We start from the raw sequence: 23,013 nt of genomic DNA on the forward strand, positions 1-23,013 counted from the left end.
CCTTGGCACAGGTTGAACGTTTTCCCGCCTTTGGTACAGGTTGAGTGTTTTCCCGCCCTTGGCACAGGTTTAATGTTTTCCCGCCTTCGACACAGGTTGAACGTTTTCCCGCCCTTGGCACAGGTTGAACGTTACAGTTTAAGCGTTTTCCCGCGCCTCCGTCATATTGATTCCTAATTGCCTACTCTTGTTTCAAGCCGACCACTTTAACGCCCGTTTTCTATGCTTGCCATTGGATAGAAATGACTATTTTTATGCTTAAACTGCACGCCTAACCCATACATATAAAGAAGATGACTGTTTCTTGTTCCTTCCCCAGTCTGCAGGGACGTCAAATGCGCTTTTTAATCCCGTACGTCGAAGCGCTGGCATATCTTCAACCACATCAGACCATGAGCACAACTCTGAGCACGTGTCTACTAACATCGGGGAGTATCATGTAGGTGTATAGCTAGTGTTTAACTATTTTGGGCCCGTATTTGGAAAACATTGGTTCAGAAGAACTTCGCTTTTTTAAACTGAATTATTTTTGAACTCCCTGCTATCTCAAAATCAAATTATTTTTCCTAAAATAAACATTTTATTCAGTTACTATCGGCTTTCTCTAACTCTTGTTATCTCGAATTTCCAACGTTTTTAAATTTCCTTTGAGGGCTCGAGATAGTGGGATTCAAGTGTAGCTTTTATGGTCCGAGCCGAAGGCGAAGTTCATAGAAAAACTTACACAACAGAAACAAAACCAATCTTTCTTTTGCACGTTCTGTTTTTGGCGTCAAACCAGCTATCTAATTGACATTACTCAAAAAAGTTTTTCTTAAACAGAAAGCAGTTTTCATTGAGTTTGTAAAGCGTGTCAAAAAAGCCAAATGGCAATGATCTTTAGAAGCTGCAAACAAATTTTCGGAGACTTTCGCATTACAATTAGACGATCTTTGTAAATCTTTAGAAACTTGCAGCAAATAATCCGAGACTTCATACTTGTTATTTGCTATGAAATAAACGAAATAGTATTTCTGCCTTCGTGTTCAACTCGAGTTAAATATTGGAGTAATAATTTCAAATCTCCGCAGGTAGCCACTGTTGATCAAGTTGTTTGCATAGTCGTTTATGTTTGCATCCAAATAAACTGGTGAATTAATCGAAAAAGCTTTTTAATTTCAGGGGCAAGAAGAAGTGGCAATAAGCCGCCTCAGGAAAAGGAGTGTTCAGCTAACGAGAGAGGTTCTTACAGAACTCAAACGGGTAATCTCCGTAGTAACGAATTAACATAAACTCAAAGAAGGGGGGTAGAAGGAAAATGTGGCATTTTAGAGAGCAGGGACAGCTTGAACATCGACAAAAACGGCGTTCATGAAAACGTCCTCCTAAAAGTTTAGGCCCGATTTATACGTCGCATGTCTAACGTGTGGAATTTAATTCAGTTAAGTGCGGCAGAAATGCGACTGTTGATTCATACGTCGCACTTAATATTGTCGGGTATGTCGGTCAACGGAAAATGTTTTAAACGAAGAGTATTCAAGATGGCGGACGAAGAGACTAAGCGACGAAGGACTTAAATTCTGCGAAAAATTGTCCGCCAAGGAGAAGAAGAAGGCTGACAATGCAGCAGTGTGTGTTGCAATATGTTCAGGTTAAAACTCAGGTTAAAACTCCAGTTTGTCCTTGCAATTGTAGAGAAATCGTCTGAGCAGATAGCATTTAGCATATCAGCAACGAGAATATCGAGCCACTGCGCTTTCCTGATGCCAGGTAGCATTGGGACGAGAATCGCCAAGTTTCTTCTTTTTCTTTGGGGGGATCAAATGTACACATGCTCAATACATTAACATAACGTATCCAATCTCGTTCCCAGAGTCTTCGTTTCCCTTGACCAGCGGTCGGAAAACGACAGCTCTGGGAGCAACCATTTCGGGCGTGCGCCATAGATGCAGACTGCGCAGTCAAACCGGATGGGTAGAATTCAGTTATTTCAAAATGTTTGCTCCCAGAGCTCTCGTTTTCCGATTGCTGGTCAAGGGGAACGAAGACTCAGGGAACGAGATTGTAACGTATCATAATGTATGTATTAGATTCGACGCGGCAGAAATTCGACAATTGAATCGGTGTCGCATTTCTATCGGATAATGCGACAAGACCAGTCGAACGTGCAGCAGAAATGCGGCAACCGATTCAGTCGTCGAATTTCTGTCGAATTTAATTCGTTGAATTGAATTCTATACGGCAGAAATGCGACTAACCTGGCCTTAGCAGACAAAGGCATTACCACAACGTCAATTAAAATGAACATTAATAAAACCTTGATTATGTAATTATTATTTTGCAAAGGTTCGGGATCTGAGCCACGAGAATCTCAACCCTTTCATTGGAGCGTGTATCGAGTCACCACACATTCTGCTCGTGTGGTCTTACTGCAAGAAGAGAAGCCTCCAGGTTTGTAATATCTATGTGTGTTCGCACAAAGTGGTTACCCATTACGCAGACGCTCTTTGGGCTCGTCACGCAATCTTCTTCCGTTCGTAAGGAGCGAGGATTGCATGACGAGCCCATAGAGCTTCTGCGTAGGAGGTTAGTTACTTTGTTTGTCTGTTAGCAAAAACGTGTTGCTTTTATACCAGCATGTAGGAACGCATGGGTTTGATGTAGACGACGAGTAGTCCCTCTTTCGCTTAGTCCGTCGCGCGGGACGCGAAAGAGAACCGCGAGAAAAAAGTGGCCGCGCGAGCTCCTAGAGACCAGAAGCACGCCCCCTTGATTCCACGTGGCCATTTTTTCCTCACAATTTATTTACGGTCTCGCTCGACGGACTAAGCGAAAGAGGTACTACACGTTGTCTAGGTTTGATACCAATACGTATATAGGTACAAGTTCATTATTCATCAATGTTACCTTAAGGTTTTGTTACCCTTATGCGCGCTTGGTTTATACCCACTTACGTTGTTTTGTGTTTATATTGTTCGTTTATTCGTATGCTACCCTGTGATCAGGCTCATCGCGTGGCAACTGAAAAGAGAGGAAAGGTTTCTCCCTTCATACTTTTTCCCCACGATGAGCCTGCTCGCAGACTACGGTCAAGAACTGAAATAATGGCCCAAAATAAGGAGTGGTATTGACCAGGCATGAGGTGAAGATGGCAGCGGATCCTGGCCAAGTTCTTTTTTGTACGTTTATGTATCGAGGTCGAGAAATACGCAAAAAAGAACGAGGCTAACATCCAACCTGCCTGACCGAACAAGCTTGACCCAAAAGGATTTATTATATGGCATTAAGAACATTATTTTCTTGCTCGAAAGAGGTCATTCCGAGTGGGTTTGTTGGTTTCCTCTTACCCACTCAGATAGCCAGTCACAGCGCAAGGGAGAAATTTAACGCATTGTTTTCGCCGTTTCCGCGCTTCAACGCTAGCGCGCGAAATGAAATATATAGTAGCTTTTCTTCAACGTATCCAGGTGGAGAATAAATGAATACGCAGGTTTTCATCCCTCCAACCCTACCTCTTGTAGTCAAATGCCAGTGAAGGAAAAAAATCAACTAAACTATTCAACGTGGAAAACTGTTGACACTCAGTCTAAGCAATACAATCAATCAATCAATCAATCAATCAAACTTTATTTAGAGAGGGTTTACACTTAATATAATACAACTAATAAACTTGTGGCGCTCTTAGCTAACTACATCAACCTGAATTTGAAGAAAAAATAAATAAAGCTAAATGAGCCGCCTGAGCGAATTCGGAAAGTTGGCGTCTTGGGCGTTCGCCCTTCCATCGTCAAGGCAAAACAGCCATAATAACTGGATCTTGCTACCATAAAGGAAGGGGCAACGCTCGAAGTTTCAACTTTATATAGTGTTAGTGTGTAGCTAGAGCAGTTAATATACTTTTATCAACTGTTCTCCACATGCAAGCTTCAAGTGCCACTTCATTACCTTATGTATATTTGATCAACAGGTCATCGTTTTCAGTCGAACTATTTACAAAACTAACGGTTAACCTTTACTGGTAAACAGCAAATCAGATTTAAAATTAAATTCCATTGGTCTTTATCTCATGCATAGTGTTGGACAAAAGTTTAAATATGCTGTTTATACTCTTTCCATTTCTTAGGTTAATTCGGCACACTTAATGTTTGATGAAATTTCAAATTGCAGCTATTTGTAAAGCTCTTTAACCTGGTAATAAAGCTCTGATATATGAAAATACTAACAAAACCTAGATATCCTGTATAAAGTTTGTTCAGAACTGTAACAACGACGGAGGGAATGCATGTTGTTTCTTAAAAATCCTACTTTCTTCAGGTTACCTTAAAAATTACTACTGAGTGTCAGCGTGTTTTGGTTTTGTTTTCTTTTTTCTCAAGAACGTTTTTTATAAATTTAACAAGTCTCCTTGGTAAAACACTAGGTTTTTCAGTCAAGCCTCAGTCTAGTATTACAGTGGTTATTTTTCCTCGCAGAGAAGATCCATAACAGTTGCTATCAGCATCGAAAAGTGCGATACCAAAATAACATTGCGCACTAAGGTTTTCTAGTTTAAACAGTTATTTGAGTCCAATACTCATTTCCGATTAACTCTCAAATCTTCTTTTGCTAAAAAAAAAAAAAAACTGGTAACCTCTAGACAAATGATTGGATACTTGCAAGGGAAGCAACGGCTTATTCTAAAAAAGTGAATATTTAACAAAACTTCAGGGCGAGGTTGTTCGAAAGTCGGTTTACTGTAACCCAGGTTTAAAGGTTAACCGAAGTATTCATTTTTCTTTTATAAAAATGTTTTTCACTGCTTATGTTTCGTGTAGATTGAGATTATTCAAACTCAAATCTGAAGAACAAGCAATACAAACAGAAAACCGCACCGAAAAATTAAAAAATGACATCAAAATTCTCACTAATACAGGATTAGTTTAATCGGGCTTCGAACAACCCGGCCCAGAGTTTTGCGCTTAAGGTCATTCCACTGAAATAGAACCTGCACTGAGATTTTTGTGAAACTTTGCCTATTGATTGTTTATATTATAGAAACTTAAATTTTGCAATAAAAATGAGGGGTCCCCATGTTCGTTTAGGAGCAACAGTACCTTGTTTATACCCATATAAATCCTTATAATAGCATCATGATTGTTGTCACGATTGCTTGCTAAATTCACGTTTCCGACGATTGCTTTTTATCCTACACTGAGAATTGGCCCATATTTATTTTACACAGAGAAATTTATTACTCAATTCAAAACAACAGAAAAAAATGATAGGTCACCATACTCGTTTGCGAGAAAATGACGATTTACCTCTATGGCGAGATCCAGCTGTAAACAAAAAGCCGCCATTTTTTAATGCGCGCGCGCTTATCACGCGTAAAATCATGCGCAGTAGGAATACGCAATGCAATACTGGGGAATGACCTTAACAATTCTACGGAGGCCAAAAATTAAACGTCGATTTATTTTATATACAACTTAGCGCTAGGACAAAGCTTCTCATGCGATCACTCGCTGCCTTCCTGGTCATTCTTGCCACCACCTGATAGAGGAAATAAACAAACAGCAAAAACATGTATAACCATTTAAATTTATTTTCCTAAAAGCAATTTCCTTAATACAAAATAGATTTATTTTTAAAGATTCGCTGGAATCTGCGCGCGCTCCGATTACCTCAATACTGGGGTGTTATCTCAATGTTGTGAAAGCTTGTGAAGAAGGGGGGGACCATACAAAACAGCGTGATCCATTTGTCTTTTACAATAACATTAAAAATTGGATTGGAGAATTAGCATGGCATAACTTCATTGCCAAATCCAGGTAAAAAAATATCAAGCGTCATCATGATCAAAATGCTATTTCGAGCTATTGATACTCAATTTAGGACAAAATCAAGATGCCAAAACTTCATATTTTCAAATCTCCGCGGTTTTCGTGTAGTGTACTCCTGCAATAAAAACCGGCACACGTTTTTTTCTTTCAAAAATTGCATTGCGTTACACGTTGGGTAACTTGATGGTCTACACTCTCATGATCGACAGAACTAGTAAAATAAATTAAATCAGCCGCACAAGATCAAACGACAAACGTTAAAAATACAAAAATATATTTATAAACTTGATTGATAACATGAAAGGAAAATTGTCATTAAACACCAGAAACCCTTTGCCAGAAATAAGAAGGCACGTGATTTTAACGAATCTTACCTTTTTTTCCAAATTCAAATGTCGCGTCATCTCCAATCAGTATAAAAGGTGCCCACTGGTTCACGTCATAGCCGTTACTTCTCATGTAGAGATTCACCAGCACTTTGCCCAGCAACAAGGTGATCGTAGAAATGAGTCATTAACTGCTCTGTTGATTTGTCATCCAGGGCCCACAGTGCCACCAATACTGAGCGTGCGCCAGATCCTAAGAACGCTCGAGCAATTCCAACAGCTCCCTCGGCCTTGGTCTGTCCACGAGCACTGTGGCAACAGCTAAGGACTACCAGTTTAGCTCGTAGTTGAATTCTTGAAATGTCAGTCATTGTCAATAAGTAGAGTCTTTCTTGAGGTATCCCGTTAGGAATACGAAAAGATGGTGCGAGGGCAATTTCTCCTCTTTCAGCATCACCGTGTGCGGCGATATGAATTAGGGCCACTGAATCCATCGCTTGAAGAACTGCCTCCTTAGTCGCTTGCTGTCCTAGCAAAGGCTCCACACCCAGCTTTTCACCTACTATCCTCGCTTCGTTTTCTGCACAAGGTAATCGAGAAATTTTCGTGAGCCGTCCTTTGAAATGAACCTCACCAACATCAGGATTCCCCACTACCAATGCACCGGTTTGACAGTGATAGTCGGCTGGACTTTCATCAATGAGCTTGAGAGTTGTTAAAGAAGGAACAATGCGGATCCTGAAAGATTGCAATAAATACTTTCCGCTTTCATCACTTAAGGCGGCAAATGGAATTTGGTATAAAGCTCGATCAGGAACAATGATGATTTCAGGGTCCTTAAGTAAGGCCGCCACAGGAGCGATGATAAGTTTGTAACAGATAGGGAGGTTCATTTTGGGTCCTTGGCTGGCTTTACTCTCATTTCCAAATCGCGAAACTTCATGGTTGTCCTCCTCGCTTGTTTTGGATTCTGGTTGAGAACTGTGTAAAGATCGGTCTTCGCAAAGCTCCTCTGGTAAAACGCCAAAACTCCTGAAATTGAAAAACTCATCCAAATGCTGACTTAATCCCTCCCGAGAAGTAACATCATTTCCTTTTATCTCCTGGAAATGTGCGACTCTGCCTGCTTTAAGAATCCACAAATATATGCGACAACAAAAATATGAGACGTACAGACAGGTGCGGTTACATTCTTTGGCTACGATGCCTTCAAGACTCGCCCATGTTCCACAATTAATGGAGATTTTATTCCCCAGAGAGTACTGAGCTGACATTAAATCTGCCAAAGCCCTGGCCCTCGAAAGCTCTGAAACATACGGAGCTTCAGTAGGATTCCCGATTTCACAAAGCAGCATGCTAAGATCTCTGTGAGAACGAATATGGCAGTCAGAGAAGGAGACCTTAAATTGATCGTTGTCGCAGAGAGAGCGGCGAATTTGCTCCCATTTTTCCATACCAGAAAGGAAATACGAGATCGCCTCCTCAATCTTTCCTTCTTTCATTCTAATGTGCGCTATTCTTGTTAGTGCGTGGAGCTGGCCCTCAGTATATCCAATCTTCTCACTTAAGGTAAGTGCCTCCTTGATATATTCTTCTGCTCTATCATACTTAGACTGCGCGAGAAAGAAACCTCCAAGGTGCAAGTAACCAGTTACTTGTATTTCCCTGTCTCCAATTTCTTTGCTAATCTTAAGAGAGTTTTCATAATATTCTTTTGCCTTGTTACAGCTTTTTACAGCCGACTCCACAGCTCCTTGAATGAGGTAAAATTTGGCCACCCCTTGTCTGTCCCCAATGTCTGTGAAGATGACAAAAGCTTTCTTATTATATTCATTGGCCATGCTATACTTTCCACGAGAGTATAGTTCAGCTCCCAAGTTTAGGTAAGAAGTAGCTATTTCATATCTGTCATCAATTTTTCTGCCCATGGCCAATGATTTTTCACAGCACTGTAAAGCCTTCTCAACTTCGCCAACTGATTGATACACAGTTCCAAGGTTTCCGTAACAGGTAGCTTCTCCATTTCTGTCTCCAATTTCTTTGTTGATCACCAGGGATTTCTCGAGATGTTTTCTAGCCTTCTCATATTCGCCAACTGATCGATACACATTTCCAAGGTTCGTGTAACAGGCAGCTTCTCCATTTCTGTCTCCAATTTCTTTACTGATCACAAGTGATTTCTCGAGGTGTTCTCTAGCCTTCTCATATTCGCCAACTGATCGATACACATTTCCAAGGTTCGTGTAACAGGCAGCTTCTCCATTTCTGTCTCCAATTTCTTTATTGATCACAAGTGATTTCTCGAGATGTTCTCTAGCCTTCTCATATTCGCCAACTGATCGATACACACTTCCAAGGTTCGTGTAACAGGCAGCTTCTCCATTTCTGTCTCCAATTTCTTTGTTGATCACAAGTGATTTCTCGAGATGTTCTCTAGCCTTCTCATATTCGCCAACTGATCGATACACATTTCCAAGGTTTCCGCAACAGGCAGCTCCTCCATTTCTATCTCCAATTTCTTTACTGATCACAAGTGATTTCTCGAGATGTTCTCTAGCCTTCTCAACTTCGCCAACTGATCCATAAACATTTCCAAGGTTCGTGTAACAGGCAGCTTCTCCATTTCTGTCTCCAATTTCTTTCTTGATCACAAGTGATTTCTCGAGATGTTCTCTAGCCTTCTCATATTCGCCAACTGATCCATACACATTTCCAAGGTTTCCGTAACAGGTAGCTTCTCCATTTCTGTCTCCAATTTCTTTCTTGATCACAAGTGATTTCTCGAGGTGTTCTCCAGCCTTCTCATATTCGCCAACTGATCGATACACAGTTCCAAGGTTCGTGTAACAGGTAGCTTCTCCATTTCTGTCTCCAAGTTCTTTGTTGATCACAAGTGATTTCTCGTAATGTTCTCTAGCCTTCTCATATTCGCTAACTGATCGATACACAGTTCCAAGGTTCGTGTAACAGGTAGCTTCGCCATTTCTGTCTCCATTTTCTTTACTGATCACAAGGGATTTCTTGAGATGTTCTCTAGTCTTGTCATATGCTCCAATTGATTCATAAACAGTTCCAAGGTTCGTGTAACAGGCAGCTTCTCCATTTCTGTCTCCAATTTCTTTGTTGATCACAAGTGATTTCTCGAGATGTTCTCTAGCCTTCTCATATTCGCCAACTGATCCATACACAGTTCCAAGGTTTCCGTAACAGGTAGCTTCTCCATTTCTGTCATGGTAATCTCCGTAGTAACGAATTAAGATAAGCTCAAAGACGGGGGGATAACAGGAAAATGTGGCATTTTAGAGAGCAGGGACAGCTTGAACATCGACAAAAACGGCGTTCATGAAAACGTACTCCTAAAAGTTTAAGCCCGATTTATGCGTCGCATTTCCAACGTGTCGAGTTTAATTCAGTTAAGTGTCGGTTATGTCGGTCAGCGGAAAATGTTTTAAACGTAGAGTATTCAATATGGCGGACGAAGAAAATAAGCTACGAAGGACTTAAATTTTGCGAAAAATTGTCCGTCAAGGAGAAGGAGAAGGCTAACAATGCAGCAGTATGTGTTGCAATATTTTCAGGTTAAAACTCAGGTTAAAACTCCAATTTGTCCTTGCAATTGTAAAGACGTCGTCTGAGGAGATGGCATTTAGCATATCAGCAACGAGAATATCGAGCCACTGCGCTTTCCTGATGCCAGGTAGCATTGGGACGAGAATCGCCAAGTTTCTTCTTTTTCTTTGGGGGGATCAAATGTACACATGCTCAATACATTAACATAACGTATCCAATCTCGTTCCCAGAGTCTTCGTTCCCCTTGACCAACGGTCGGAAAACGACAGCTCTGGGAGCAACCATTTCGGGCGTGCGCCATAGATGCAGACTGCGCAGTCAAACCGGATGGGTAGAATTCGGTTATTTCAAAATGGTTGCTGCCAGAGCTCTCGTTTTCCGATTGCTGGTCAAGGAGAACGACGACTCAGGGAACGAGATTGTAACGTATCATAATGTATGTATTAGATTCGACGCGGCAGAAATTCGACAATTGAATCGGTGTCGCATTTCTATCGGATAATGCGACAAGACCAGTCGAACGTGCGGCAGAAATGCGGCAACCGATTCAGTCGTCGAATTTCTGTCGAATTTAATTCGTTGAATTGAATTCTATACGGCAGAAATGCGACTAACCTGGCCTTAGCAGACAAAGGCATTACTGCAACGTCAATTAAAATGAATATTAATAAGACCTTGATTATATAATTATTATTTTGCAAAGGTTCGGGATCTGAGCCACGAGAATCTCAACCCTTTCATTGGAGCGTGTATCGAGTCACCACACATTCTGCTCGTGTGGTCTTACTGCAAGAAGAGAAGCCTCCAGGTTTGTAATCTCTATGTGTGTTCGCACAAGCTGGTTACCCATTTCGCCGACGTTCTTTGGGCTCATCACGCAATCCTCCTTCGTTCGTAAGGAGCGAGGATTGCATGACGAGCCCATAGAGCTTCTGCGTAGGAATTTAGTTACTTTGTTTGTCTGTCAGCAAAAACCTGTTCCTTTTATACCAGCATATATGTCCGCATGGGTTTGATGTAGACTACGAGTAGTCCCTCTTTCGCTTAGTCCGTCGTGCGGGACGCGAAAGAAAACCGCGAGAAAAAAATGGCCGCGCGAGCTCCTAGAGACCAGAAGCACGCCCACTTGATTCCACGGGGCCATGTTTTCCTCGCAGTTTATTTACCGTCTCGCTCCACAGACTAAGCGAAAGAAGGACTACACGTTGTCTAGGTTTGATACCAATACGTATCTAAGTACAAGTTCATTGCTCATGAATGTTACCTTAAGGTTTTGTTACCCTTATGCGCGCTTGGTTTATACCCACTTACGTTGTTTTGTGTTTATATTGTTCGCTTATACGTATGCTACCCTGTGATCAGGCTCATCGCGTGGCAACTGAAAAGAGAGGAAAGAAATCTCCCTTCATACTTTTTTCCCCACGATGAGCCTGCTCGCAGACTACGGTCAAGAACTGAAATAATGGCCCAAAATAAGGGGTTGTATTTACCAGGCATGAGGTAAAGATGGCAGCGGATCCTGGCCAAGTTCTTTTTTGTACGTTTATGTGTTGAGGTCGAGAAATACGCAAAACATAGCGAGGCTAACATCCAACCTGCCTGACCGAACAAGCTTGACCCAAAAGGATTTATCATATGGCATTAAGAACATTATTTTCTTGCTCGAAAGAGGTCATTCTGAGTGGGTTTGTTGGTTTCCTCTTACCCGCTCAGATAGCCAGTCACAGCGAAGGGGGAAAATTTAACGCACTTTTTTCTGCATTTCCGCGCTTCAACGCTAGCGCGCGAAATGAAATATATAGTAGCTTTTGTTCACCGTATTCAGGTGAAGAATAAATAGATACGCAGGTTTTCATCCCTCCAACCCTACCTCTTGTAGTCAAATGCCAGTGAAGGAAAAAAATCAACTAAACTATTCAACGTGGAAAACTGTTGACACTCAGTCTAAGAAATACAATCAATCAATCAATCAATCAAACTTTATTTAGAGGGGGTTTACATTTAATATAATATAACTAATTAACTTGTGGCCCCCTTAGCTAACTACATCAACCTGAATTTGAAGAAAAAATAAATGAAGCTAAATAGCCGCCTGAGCGAATTCGGAAAGTTGGCGTCTTGGGCGTTCGCCCTTCCATCGTCAAGGCAAAACAGCCATAATAACTGGATCTTGCTACCATAAAGGAAGGGGCAACGCTCGAAGTTTCAACTTTATATAGTGTTAGTATGTAGCCAGCGCAGTTACTTAACTTTCATCAACTGTTCTCCATATGCAAGCTTCAAGTACCACTTTAATTTAGTCGAACTATTTACAAAGCTAACTGTTAACCTTTACTGGTAAACAGCAAATTAAATTTTAAATTCCACTGGTCTTGATCTTACGCATGGTGTTCGACAAAGATTTAAATATGCTGTTTATACTCTTTCCATTTCTTAGGTTAATTCGGCACACTTAATGTTTGATAAAATTTCAAATTGCAGCTATTTGTAAAGCTCTTTAACCTGGTAAAAAAGCTCTGATATATGAAAATACTAACAAAACCTAGATATCCTGTATAAAGTTTGTTCAGAACTGTAACAACGACGGAGGGAATGCATGTTGTTTCTTAAAAATCCTACTTTCTTCAGGTTACCTTAAAAATTACTACTGAGTGTCAGCGTGTTTTGGTTTTGTTTTCTTTTTTCTCAAGAACGTTTTTTATAAATTTAACAAGTCTCCTTGGTAAAACACTAGGTTTTTCAGTCAAGCCTCAGTCTAGTATTACAGTGGTTATTTTTCCTCGCAGAGAAGATCCATAACAGTTGCTATCAGCATCGAAAAGTGCGATACCAAAATAACATTGCGCACTAAGGTTTTCTAGTTTAAACAGTTATTTGAGTCCAATACTCATTTCCGATTAACTCTCAAATCTTCTTTTGCTAAAAAAAAAAAAAACTGGTAACCTCTAGACAAATGATTGGATACTTGCAAGGGAAGCAACGGCTTATTCTAAAAAAGTGAATATTTAACAAAACTTCAGGGCGAGGTTGTTCGAAAGCCGGTTTACTGTAACCCAGGTTTAAAGGTTAACCGAAGTATTCATTTTTCTTTTATAAAAATGTTTTTCACTGCTTATGTTTCGTGTAGATTGAGATTATTCAAACTCAAATCTGAAGAACAAGCAATACAAACAGAAAACCGCACCGAAAAATTAAAAAATGACATCAAAATTCTCACTAATACAGGATTAGTTTAATCGGGCTTCGAACAACCCGGCCCAGAGTTTTGCGCTTAAGGTCATTCCACTGAAATAGAACCTGCACTGAGATTTTTGTGAAACTTTGCCTATTGATTGTTTATATTATAGAAACTTAAATTTTGCAATAAAAATGAGGGGTCCCCATGTTCGTTTAGGAGCAACAGTACCTTGTTTATACCCATATAAATCCTTATAATAGCATCATGATTGTTGTCACGATTGCTTGCTAAATTCACGTTTCCGACGATTGCTTTTTATCCTACACTGAGAATTGGCCCATATTTATTTTACACAGAGAAATTTATTACTCAATTCAAAACAACAGAAAAAAATGATAGGTCACCATACTCGTTTGCGAGAAAATGACGATTTACCTCTATGGCGAGATCCAGCTGTAAACAAAAAGCCGCCATTTTTTAATGCGCGCGCGCTTATCACGCGTAAAATCATGCGCAGTAGGAATACGCAATGCAATACTGGGGAATGACCTTAACAATTCTACGGAGGCCAAAAATTAAACGCCGATTTATTTTATATACAACTTAGCGCTAGGACAAAGCTTCTCATGCGATCACTCGCTGCCTTCCTGGTCATTCTTGCCACCACCTGATAGAGGAAATAAACAAACAGCAAAAACATGTATAGCCATTTAAATTTATTTTCCTAAAAGCAATTTCCTTAATACAAAATAGATTTATTTTTAAAGATTCGCTGGAATCTGCGCGCGCTCTGATTACCTCAATACTGGGGTGTTATCTCAATGTTGTGAAAGCTTGTGAAGAAGGGGGGGACCATACAAAACAGCGTGATCCATTTGTCTTTTACAATAACATTAAAAATTGGATTGGAGAATTAGCATGGCATAACTTCATTGCCAAATCCAGGTAAAAAAATATCAAGCGTCATCATGATCAAAATGCTATTTCGAGCTATTGATACTCAATTTAGGACAAAATCAAGATGCCAAAACTTCATATTTTCAAATCTCCGCGGTTTTCGTGTAGTGTACTCCTGCAATAAAAACCGGCACACGTTTTTTTCTTTCAAAAATTGCATTGCGTTACACGTTGGGTAACTTGATGGTCTACACTCTCATGATCGACAGAACTAGTAAAATAAATTAAATCAGCCGCACAAGATCAAACGACAAACGTTAAAAATACAAAAATATATTTATAAACTTGATTGATAACATGAAAGGAAAATTGTCATTAAACACCAGAAACCCTTTGCCAGAAATAAGAAGGCACGTGATTTTAACGAATCTTACCTTTTTTTCCAAATTCAAATGTCACGTCATCTCCAATCAGTATAAAAGGTGCCCACTGGTTCACGTCATAGCCGTTACTTCTCATCCACTTCATGGCCTCATGTAGAGATTCACCAGCACTTTGCCCAGCAACAAGGTGATCGTAGAAATGAGTCATTAACTGCTCTGTTGATTTGTCATCCAGGGCCCACAGTGCCACCAATACTGAGCGTGCGCCAGATCCTAAGAACGCTCGAGCAATTCCAACAGCTCCCTCGGCCTTGGTCTGTCCACGAGCACTGTGGCAACAGCTAAGGACTACCAGTTTAGCTCGTAGTTGAATTCTTGAAATGTCAGTCATTGTCAATAAGTAGAGTCCTTCTTGAGGTATCCCGTTAGGAATACGAAAAGATGGTGCGAGGGCAATTTCTCCTCTTTCAGCATCACCGTGTGCGGCGATATGAATTAGGGCCACTGAATCCATCGCTTGAAGAACTGCCTCCTTAGTCGCTTGCTGTCCTAGCAAAGGCTCCACACCCAGCTTTTCACCTACTATCCTCGCTTCGTTTTCTGCACAAGGTAATCGAGAAATTTTCGTGAGCCGTCCTTTGAAATGAACCTCACCAACATCAGGATTCCCCACTACCAATGCACCGGTTTGACAGTGATAGTCGGCTGGACTTTCATCAATGAGCTTGAGAGTTGTTAAAGAAGGAACAATGCGGATCCTGAAAGATTGCAATAAATACTTTCCGCTTTCATCACTTAAGGCGGCAAATGGAATTTGGTATAAAGCTCGATCAGGAACAATGATGATTTCAGGGTCCTTAAGTAAGGCCGCCACAGGAGCGATGATAAGTTTGTAACAGATAGGGAGGTTCATTTTGGGTCCTTGGCTGGCTTTACTCTCATTTCCAAATCGCGAAACTTCATGGTTGTCTTCCTCGCTTGTTTCGGATTCTGGTTGAAAACTGTGTAAAGATCGGTCTTCGCAAAGCTCCTCTGGTAAAACGCCAAAACTTCTGAAATTGAAAAACTCATCCAAATGCTGACTTAATCCCTCCCGAGAAGTAACATCATTTCCTTTTATCTCCTGGAAATGTGCGACTCTGCCTGCTTTAAGAATCCACAAATATATGCGACAACAAAAATATGAGACGTACAGACAGGTGCGGTTACATTCTTTGGCTACGATGCCTTCAAGACTCGCCCATGTTCCACAATTAATGGAGATTTTATTCTCCAGAGAGTACTGAGCTGACATTAAATCTGCCAAAGCCCTGGCCCTCGAAAGCTCTGAAACATACAGAGCTTCAGTAGGATTCCCGATTTCACAAAGCAGCATGCTAAGATCTCTGTGAGAACGAATATGGCAGTCAGAGAAGGAGACCTTAAATTGATCGTTGTCGTAGAGGGAGCGGCGAATTTGCTCCCATTTTTCCATACCAGAAAGGAAATACGAGATCGCCTCCTCAATCTTTCCTTCTTTCATTCTAATGTGCGCTATTCTTGTTAGTGCGTGGAGCTGGCCCTCAGTATATCCAATCTTCTCACTTAAGGTAAGTGCCTCCTTGGTATATTCTTCTGCTCTATCACACTTAGACTGCGCGAGAAAGAAACGTCCAAGGTGCAAGTAACCAGTTACTTCTGTTTCCCTGTCTCCAATTTCTTTGCTAATCTTAAGAGAGTTTTCATAATATTCTTTTGCCTTGTTACAGCGTTTTACAGCCAACTCCACAGCTCCTTGAATGAGGTAATATCTGGCCACCCCTTGTCTGTTTCCAATGTCTGTGAAGATGACAAAAGCTTTCTTATTATATTCATTGGCCATGCTATACTTTCCACGAGAGTAAAGTTCAGTTCCAAAGTTTAGGTAAGAAACAGCTATTTCATATCTGTCATCAATTTTTCTGCCCATGGCTAATGATTTTTCACAGCACTGTAAAGCCTTCTCAACTTCGCCAACTGATTGATACACAGTTCCAAGGTTCGTGTAACAGGTAGCTTCTCCATTTCTGTCTCCAATTTCTTTGTTGATCACAAGTGATTTCTCGAGATGTTCTCTAGCCTTCTCATATTCGGCAACTGATTGATACACATTTCCAAGGTTCGTGTAACAGGCAGCTTCTCCATTTCTGTCTCCAATTTCTTTCTTGATCACAAGTGATTTCTCGAGATGTTCTCTAGCCTTCTGATATTCGCCAACTGATTGATACACAGTTCCAAGGTTCGTGTAACAGGTAGCTTCTCCATTTCTGTCTCCAATTTCTTTGTTGATCACAAGTGATTTCTCGAGATGTTCTCTAGCCTTCTCATATTCGCCAACTGATCGATACACATTTCCAAGGTTCGTGTAACAGGCAGCTTCTCCATTTCTGTCTCCAATTTCTTTGTTGATCACAAGTGATTTCTCGAGATGTTCTCTAGCCTTCTCATATTCGCCAACTGATTGATACACAGTTCCAAGGTTCGTGTAACAGGCAGCTTCTCCTTTTCTGTCTCCAATTTCTTTATTGATCACAAGTGATTTCTGGAGATGTTCTCTAGCCTTCTCACATTCGCCAACTGATTGATACACATTTCCAAGGCTCGTGTAAGAGGCAGCTTCTCCATTTCTGTCTCCAATTTCTTTAATGATCACAAGTGATTTCTCGAGATGTTCTCTAGCATTCTCATATTCGCCAACTGATTGATAGACATTTCCAAGGTTCGTGTAACAGGCAGCTTCTCCATTTCTGTCTCCAATTTCTTTCTCTATCACAAGTGATTTCTCGAGATGTTCTCTAGCCTTCTCATATTCGCCAACTGATTGATACACAGTTCCAAGGTTCGTGTAACAGGCAGCTTCTCCTTTTCTGTCTCCAATTTCTTTATTGATCACAAGTGATTTCTGGAGATGTTCTCTAGCCTTCTCACATTCGCCAACTGATCGATACACATTTCCAAGGTTTCCGTAACAGGATGCCTCTGTATTTCTGTCTCCAATTTGTTTACTGATCACAAGTGATTTCTCGAGATGTTCTCTAGCCTTCTCATATTCGCCAACTGATTGATACACATTTCCAAGGTTTCCGTAACAGGATGCCTCTGTATTTCTGTCTCCAATTTGTTTACTGATCACAAGTGATTTCTCGAGATGTTCTCTAGCCTTCTCATATTCGCCAACTGATTGATACACAGTTCCAAGGTTCGTGTAACAGGCAGCTTCTCCTTTTCTGTCTCCAATTTCTTTCTTGATCACAAGTGATTTCTGGAGATGTTCTCTAGCCTTCTCATATTCGCCAACTGATTGATACACATTTCCAAGGTTTCCGTAACAGGATGCCTCTGTATTTCTGTCTCCAATTTGTTTACTGATCACAAGTGATTTCTCGAGATGTTCTCTAGCCTTCTCATATTCGCCAACTGATCGATACACAGTTCCAAGGTTCGTGTAACAGGCAGCTTCTCCATTTCTGTCTCCAATTTCTTTCTTGATCACAAGTGATTTCTCGAGATGTTCTCTAGCCTTCTCATATTCGCCAACTGATTGATACACATTTCCAAGGTTTCCGTAACAGGATGCCTCTGTATTTCTGTCTCCAATTTCTTTAATGATCACAAGTGATTTCTCGAGATGTTCTCTAGCCTTCTCATATTCGCCAACTGATTGATACACAGTTCCAAGGTTCGTGTAACAGGCAGCTTCTCCTTTTCTGTCTCCAATTTCTTTCTTGATCACAAGTGATTTCTGGAGATGTTCTCTAGCCTTCTCATATTCGCCAACTGATCGATACACAGTTCCAAGGTTCGTGTAACAGGCAGCTTCTCCTTTTCTGTCTCCAATTTCTTTATTGATCACAAGTGATTTCTGGAGATGTTCTCTAGCCTTCTCATATTCGCCAACTGATTGATACACATTTCCAAGGTTTCCGTAACAGGATGCCTCTGTATTTCTGTCTCCAATTTGTTTACTGATCACAAGTGATTTCTCGTAATGTTCTCCAGCCTTCTCATATTCGGCAACTGATACATACACATTTCCAAGGTTCGTGTAACAGGCAGCTTCTCCATTTCTGTCTCCAATTTCTTTCTTGATCACAAGTGATTTCTCGAAATGTTCTCTAGCCTTCTCATATTCGCCAACTGAATGATAGACATTTCCAAGGTTCGTGTAACAGGTAGCTTCTCCTTTTCTGTCTCCAATTTCTTTCTTGATCACAAGTGATTTCTGGAGATGTTCTCTAGCCTTCTCATATTCGGCAACTGATTGATACACATTTCCAAGGTTCGTGTAACAGGCAGCTTCTCCTTTTCTGTCTCCAATTTCTTTCTTGATAACAAGTGATTTCTCGAGATGTTCTCTAGCCTTCTCATATTCGCCAACTGATCCATACACAGTTCCAAGGTTCGTGTAACAGGCAGCTTCTCCATTTCTGTCTCCAATTTCTTTACTGATCACAAGTGATTTCTCGAGATGTTCTCTAGCCTTCTCATATTCGCCAATTGATTCATACACAGTTCCAAGGTTCATATAACATGCAGCTTCTCCATTTCTGTCTCCAATTTCTTTACTGATTAGGAGCACTTTTTCAGTGAGTTGTTTTGCTTGCGTGTATCTACTTTGATGGAAATACATCTCCCCAAGTGTTATGCTTAGCTTATATTCCTCAAGTCTTTCACCACTTTCATGGTAAATTTGGAGAAGCTTCTCGGCATATTTCATGGCGTTTGTATTATCGTTGATGCGATTACAAGCTTTCCACATTATACGATATATCCTCGTATAGAGTGATTTACTTAATTTCTGGTCTTTCAGAATGAGTAAGCATTCCTTGCATAATTCGATGGCTTTTAGAAATCGATTGGTGTTGAGAAGGAAGCTGGCAACAATGAGGCCGATTGAGATGGCTTGTATAACTTCCTCTACGTTGTTCATGTCAAAAATTTCTGTGATAATATAACAGAATAAAAGTGGAAACAAATTTGGAACCAATTTTAATTTGTTTGTCCTTTTGTTATCTGTTGTTGTTATAATTATAATATCAACATGTATTACTATTGCTTCCATTTTTCATACCGCTAACCTTGCGCAGAGAAGGCATCATGCAGATACGAATTGACTTCAAACATTTATGAAGCTTGTGAAACTTATTAACTGGTGAAATGTTTGGCTCCTTGGTTGATATATTCAAAGAGAAATTGGGCGAAAAAAATGCGAAATCTCCGAGTGACAAAAGCGCTAATAAGTTTGGGCGTTCTTTGTAATATTTTAAGTTTCACAAAAAGTATTCAATACATCGGCTACAAACTTGCTTGGGGCAGTTATAACGTTTTATGCCCTCTCAATATTCGGAATTGATATTTTTTATAGCTTTATCATGATCAGAAACAAAATCCCTGATGCTAAATAAACAAACTGACTACAAAGATTACACTATACTATGACCTCCATTGATAGCGTAGCGCTACAGAAATATTGTAACGAGAGGAGTAATTGATTTATTTACATGTAGACTTTCTCAACGTTTGCAGCTGTGGCTTAAGTGTCTGCTGAGATTAAAACGGAAATTTTTGAAAACGAAACACTTTTTATAAAAAATAACTATTCTGCCCTTCGCTTTGCAAAATATGCTGTCTTCAAGAAATTCCGCTTTTGTCTTCTTATAGGTCCTGGCTTCGATTTTTTCGCTGTCCAAGGACTTTTCTCTACCTTTTTTAGTACGTTTTATGCCCTTACTAAGAAGTGAAGAATGGAAGAACGAATTAATTCGAGAACACAACTGCGAAATATGTAGTGTATAAACAAAACAAAAGCTAATAAGGCCCTTGTAATAAGAGCTGCCGGAGCAGGATGTTTCGCGCAAAAAGTCGACGGGCTATGAGGACTATGACACCTAACTGTTTTATCGATTTTTACTAAAAAAAGCAGTTTTTTTCTGAATAAGTGACTCGCGTTTTAATATTTTTCTTTTATTTCGTGGGAAATGATCGATTTAATAGCGACCTTTTGGTTTACTTAAAAAACAAATTCGAAAAAAGTAGCGCTTTCAAGGTATTGTGTAACCAGTAAATTTGCGAGTCACAGTTCTACATGTTCGAGTCCAGGATTTCACTCTCAGGGGGAAAGTAAATTTCTGAGAGGCCACATTATGTTTGTAGCGGAGCTCCTGAAGTTAAGTTACTGTGCCGCCGACAATTAACTGGTTTTCCGATTGGATCGCGGGCTCAAGTCAGGTTATTTCTCTAGGTGAGAACGAAGGAGTACTCGCAAAGGCAAAATTTCGGCGCAGATTAACCCCTTGCGCGTTGTTGACTTTTCCTCTGACATATTCCTTGCACAATCGTCTCTTGGAAAGTCCCTGACATATTGCGTACGTAATTTCTACAATCGTGGTTAGGCTAATTGGGCATAGTTTGTTAAAATTTAACTGGAAAAATAGCAAAACCACACGCTGAACAATTACATGCTCACAATTGATCATTGTTTTCAATTTCTGATCCAAGAAAAAATAATTCTCGTTTTCCTTTATGATCGGTTATTGCAATCATGAGCTCCGCTTTTAGGCTTGGCTAAATTTGTATATTATGCAATTTTGTTCATGATCTCATTTCAATACAAAACTTTCGATAACTGAACGCCGTGTCATGTGCCTCTCGCCTGCAACATTCCTCTTCAAGTTTTAGAGTTGGTTTTGAAACCAAGTTTTATCTTTGAACTAACCGAATTTTCAAACCAATTCTTGTTTCTCTTGGAGGTTCGATAAAACGGGATTCCACTGTATAAACGGGATAACAGTGATTAAATATCATCACCGTTCTCTGTATATTGAATTTTTATCATTATTCAACAACCTTGTTTTGCGAGACTTTTTACGAGAAGAGTCTTAGCAAATTTTATTGATATGTCAGAAACTGCGCAAAGCATTAGTGATTGTTGATTGATAGTGATCGTTGATTGATTATTGTAATGCGGACTGTTTATCTCAACCAGACAACAATAGCTTCTTTTTTTAGGGTTTTTTTGGGGGGTGCAGGGTTTCTATGTTTTTCAGTGTGGACTTTGAGCGCGGTGTGTTTTGATCGGGTGAATAAAATCTGTGAATCGTGAAATTGTGAAAGTGTGGACGCCTTTCTTGTGTTTCCCACAGATAACCGTTTAAGTGGTTTTTGCCAGCTTGTTATATATTAGTTTTTTGGCTTCGTATCGATAAATTGTAAGATAAGCTAGAATCCATAAATTCGATATTTATCGATAACATCGATAACGCTAAGTGAAAAATCGATAATTATCGATTACTCACAAAGAATCCTGTTATCCATTTTTATCGCTTTTCGATATCATTGACTGAGTTTTATCGATTGTTATCGAATATCATCGATTGTCAATTTGGTCGATTGACTACCCAGGAAGCGTGCTACTTTTAAGGTTGTACTATAACGAAAATCGCATCTTTCCTATCGCAGCCATTTTAAAACATAAACAAGTTGCCTATGTGAGAAGAAAAATGCTGTTTACTATATTCAAATATCTCTTTTCGTTCCAGAGATATTCAAGTTTTTAAAATATGCAAATTAGCCCAGTGATGACGGAACTAATGTAGATATTTGCAAACGGTAAACTGCCTTTTCATTCTTTCATGGAATTCTATGTGATACACCTAAAACATCAAGGGGGGAAATTTGATCATAGTACCACTTTAATGTTAAATTGTGGAAACTGAAAGTCATCCTGAAATCCAAATTATCCTAGATTCCACCCTACCCTGTAAACAACACGAGTTTGTTAATTTGAATGGAGTATTCTTGATACGCAATCACATTTTATAAATTTAATGTTACACGTGGAAAAAGACAAAAACATTGAATGCAGGCGTTTACAATATGCCTATCCTGACATGCGCACAATCGTGATTAAACATTCAACAATCTGTTACTGAATTTTAATTCCCCCTGGCTTCAAAAAGACCAATTGTTAGCGAAAGGTGAAACACGACTGTCATATTTTTGCTGTCAGATCTTGTTTTAATTAGCTACTTCGATGAATATTTCGTATAAAGTGTATATGACATGACAGATAATATCTGCTTATCAGAAAGGCCTTTCAAATACAGAAGAATGGCGTTTTTCTTTTTGAAATATCTTTTTTTCGTTTTTGAGATATTGACGCTTTTCTATTATGCAAATTAGAGCAGTGATGACGTCATATTGTTTGCAACTAAAAAATGATAAAATACTGAATAAACGATATCTCTAGAAATACTGAAGCAGTGTTCTTGAAACTTGGCACCACAATTGTGTATGACAAAAGAAACGAAATGTCAGTTTTGTTCATTTTTGCTTGAAAAATAAATTAACCAATAACTTATTTAACTATAAATAACAAAGTAAACTTACCAATTTCCGTTCACTCGGTTTCGAGAATGCAAATTGAAGCAACGATAGTGCAGTACAGTCTCTCTTTTACAAGAGGACGGCTTTGTTTGTCTACAGGGTAACAGATAAAAAAACTATCACAAGTTTATTCAAGACGCGTATTTCTTTAATTAGTCCCTGTTTTCCCAGTAATTAAACCTCGCGGATATAGGAGCACAATTTTTAAATTCAGTAGAGATGGAAAATGAAAGTTACATGCAGACCAACATAAACAATCGTGCCTTAAAATTCACAAAGAAACATAAACAAGCACAACTGGAATTCTCGTCCAAGATTAGCTCAAGGAACTGAAAGCCTAAGATCTGAAGGAAAACGCAAAACTGATAGTTTTGATTACAGACATGTCAGACATAGGTAGACGTAAAACTTGCAATTCACAAAAAAATAGCACGGAAAACTGGAGATCATAGACC

At 39.7% G+C, this 23,013-nt stretch overlaps 1 protein-coding gene across 1 annotated transcript in view; it reads right to left on the reverse strand.

The window, feature by feature from the left end:
- LOC145469267 (uncharacterized) overlaps positions 1-19,269 on the reverse strand; it is a 78,922-nt gene extending 59,653 nt beyond the window's left edge. The window contains exons 1-5 of the mRNA XM_081452949.1: positions 19,245-19,269; positions 18,231-19,114; positions 16,184-18,110; positions 8,736-9,341; positions 8,206-8,621 (exon numbers count right to left, since the gene is read on the reverse strand). Coding sequence (XP_081309075.1) covers positions 8,206-8,621; positions 8,736-9,341; positions 16,184-18,110; positions 18,231-19,114; positions 19,245-19,269 — 3,858 coding nt within the window. The remainder of the gene's footprint in view (positions 1-8,205; positions 8,622-8,735; positions 9,342-16,183; positions 18,111-18,230; positions 19,115-19,244) is intronic.
- Positions 19,270-23,013: the final 3,744 nt, after the last annotated feature.

Source organism: Orbicella franksi, chromosome 15, assembly GCF_964199315.1.
Source record: "Orbicella franksi chromosome 15, jaOrbFran1.1, whole genome shotgun sequence".
In the NCBI taxonomy this organism is placed as follows: Eukaryota; Metazoa; Cnidaria; class Anthozoa; order Scleractinia; family Merulinidae; genus Orbicella; species Orbicella franksi.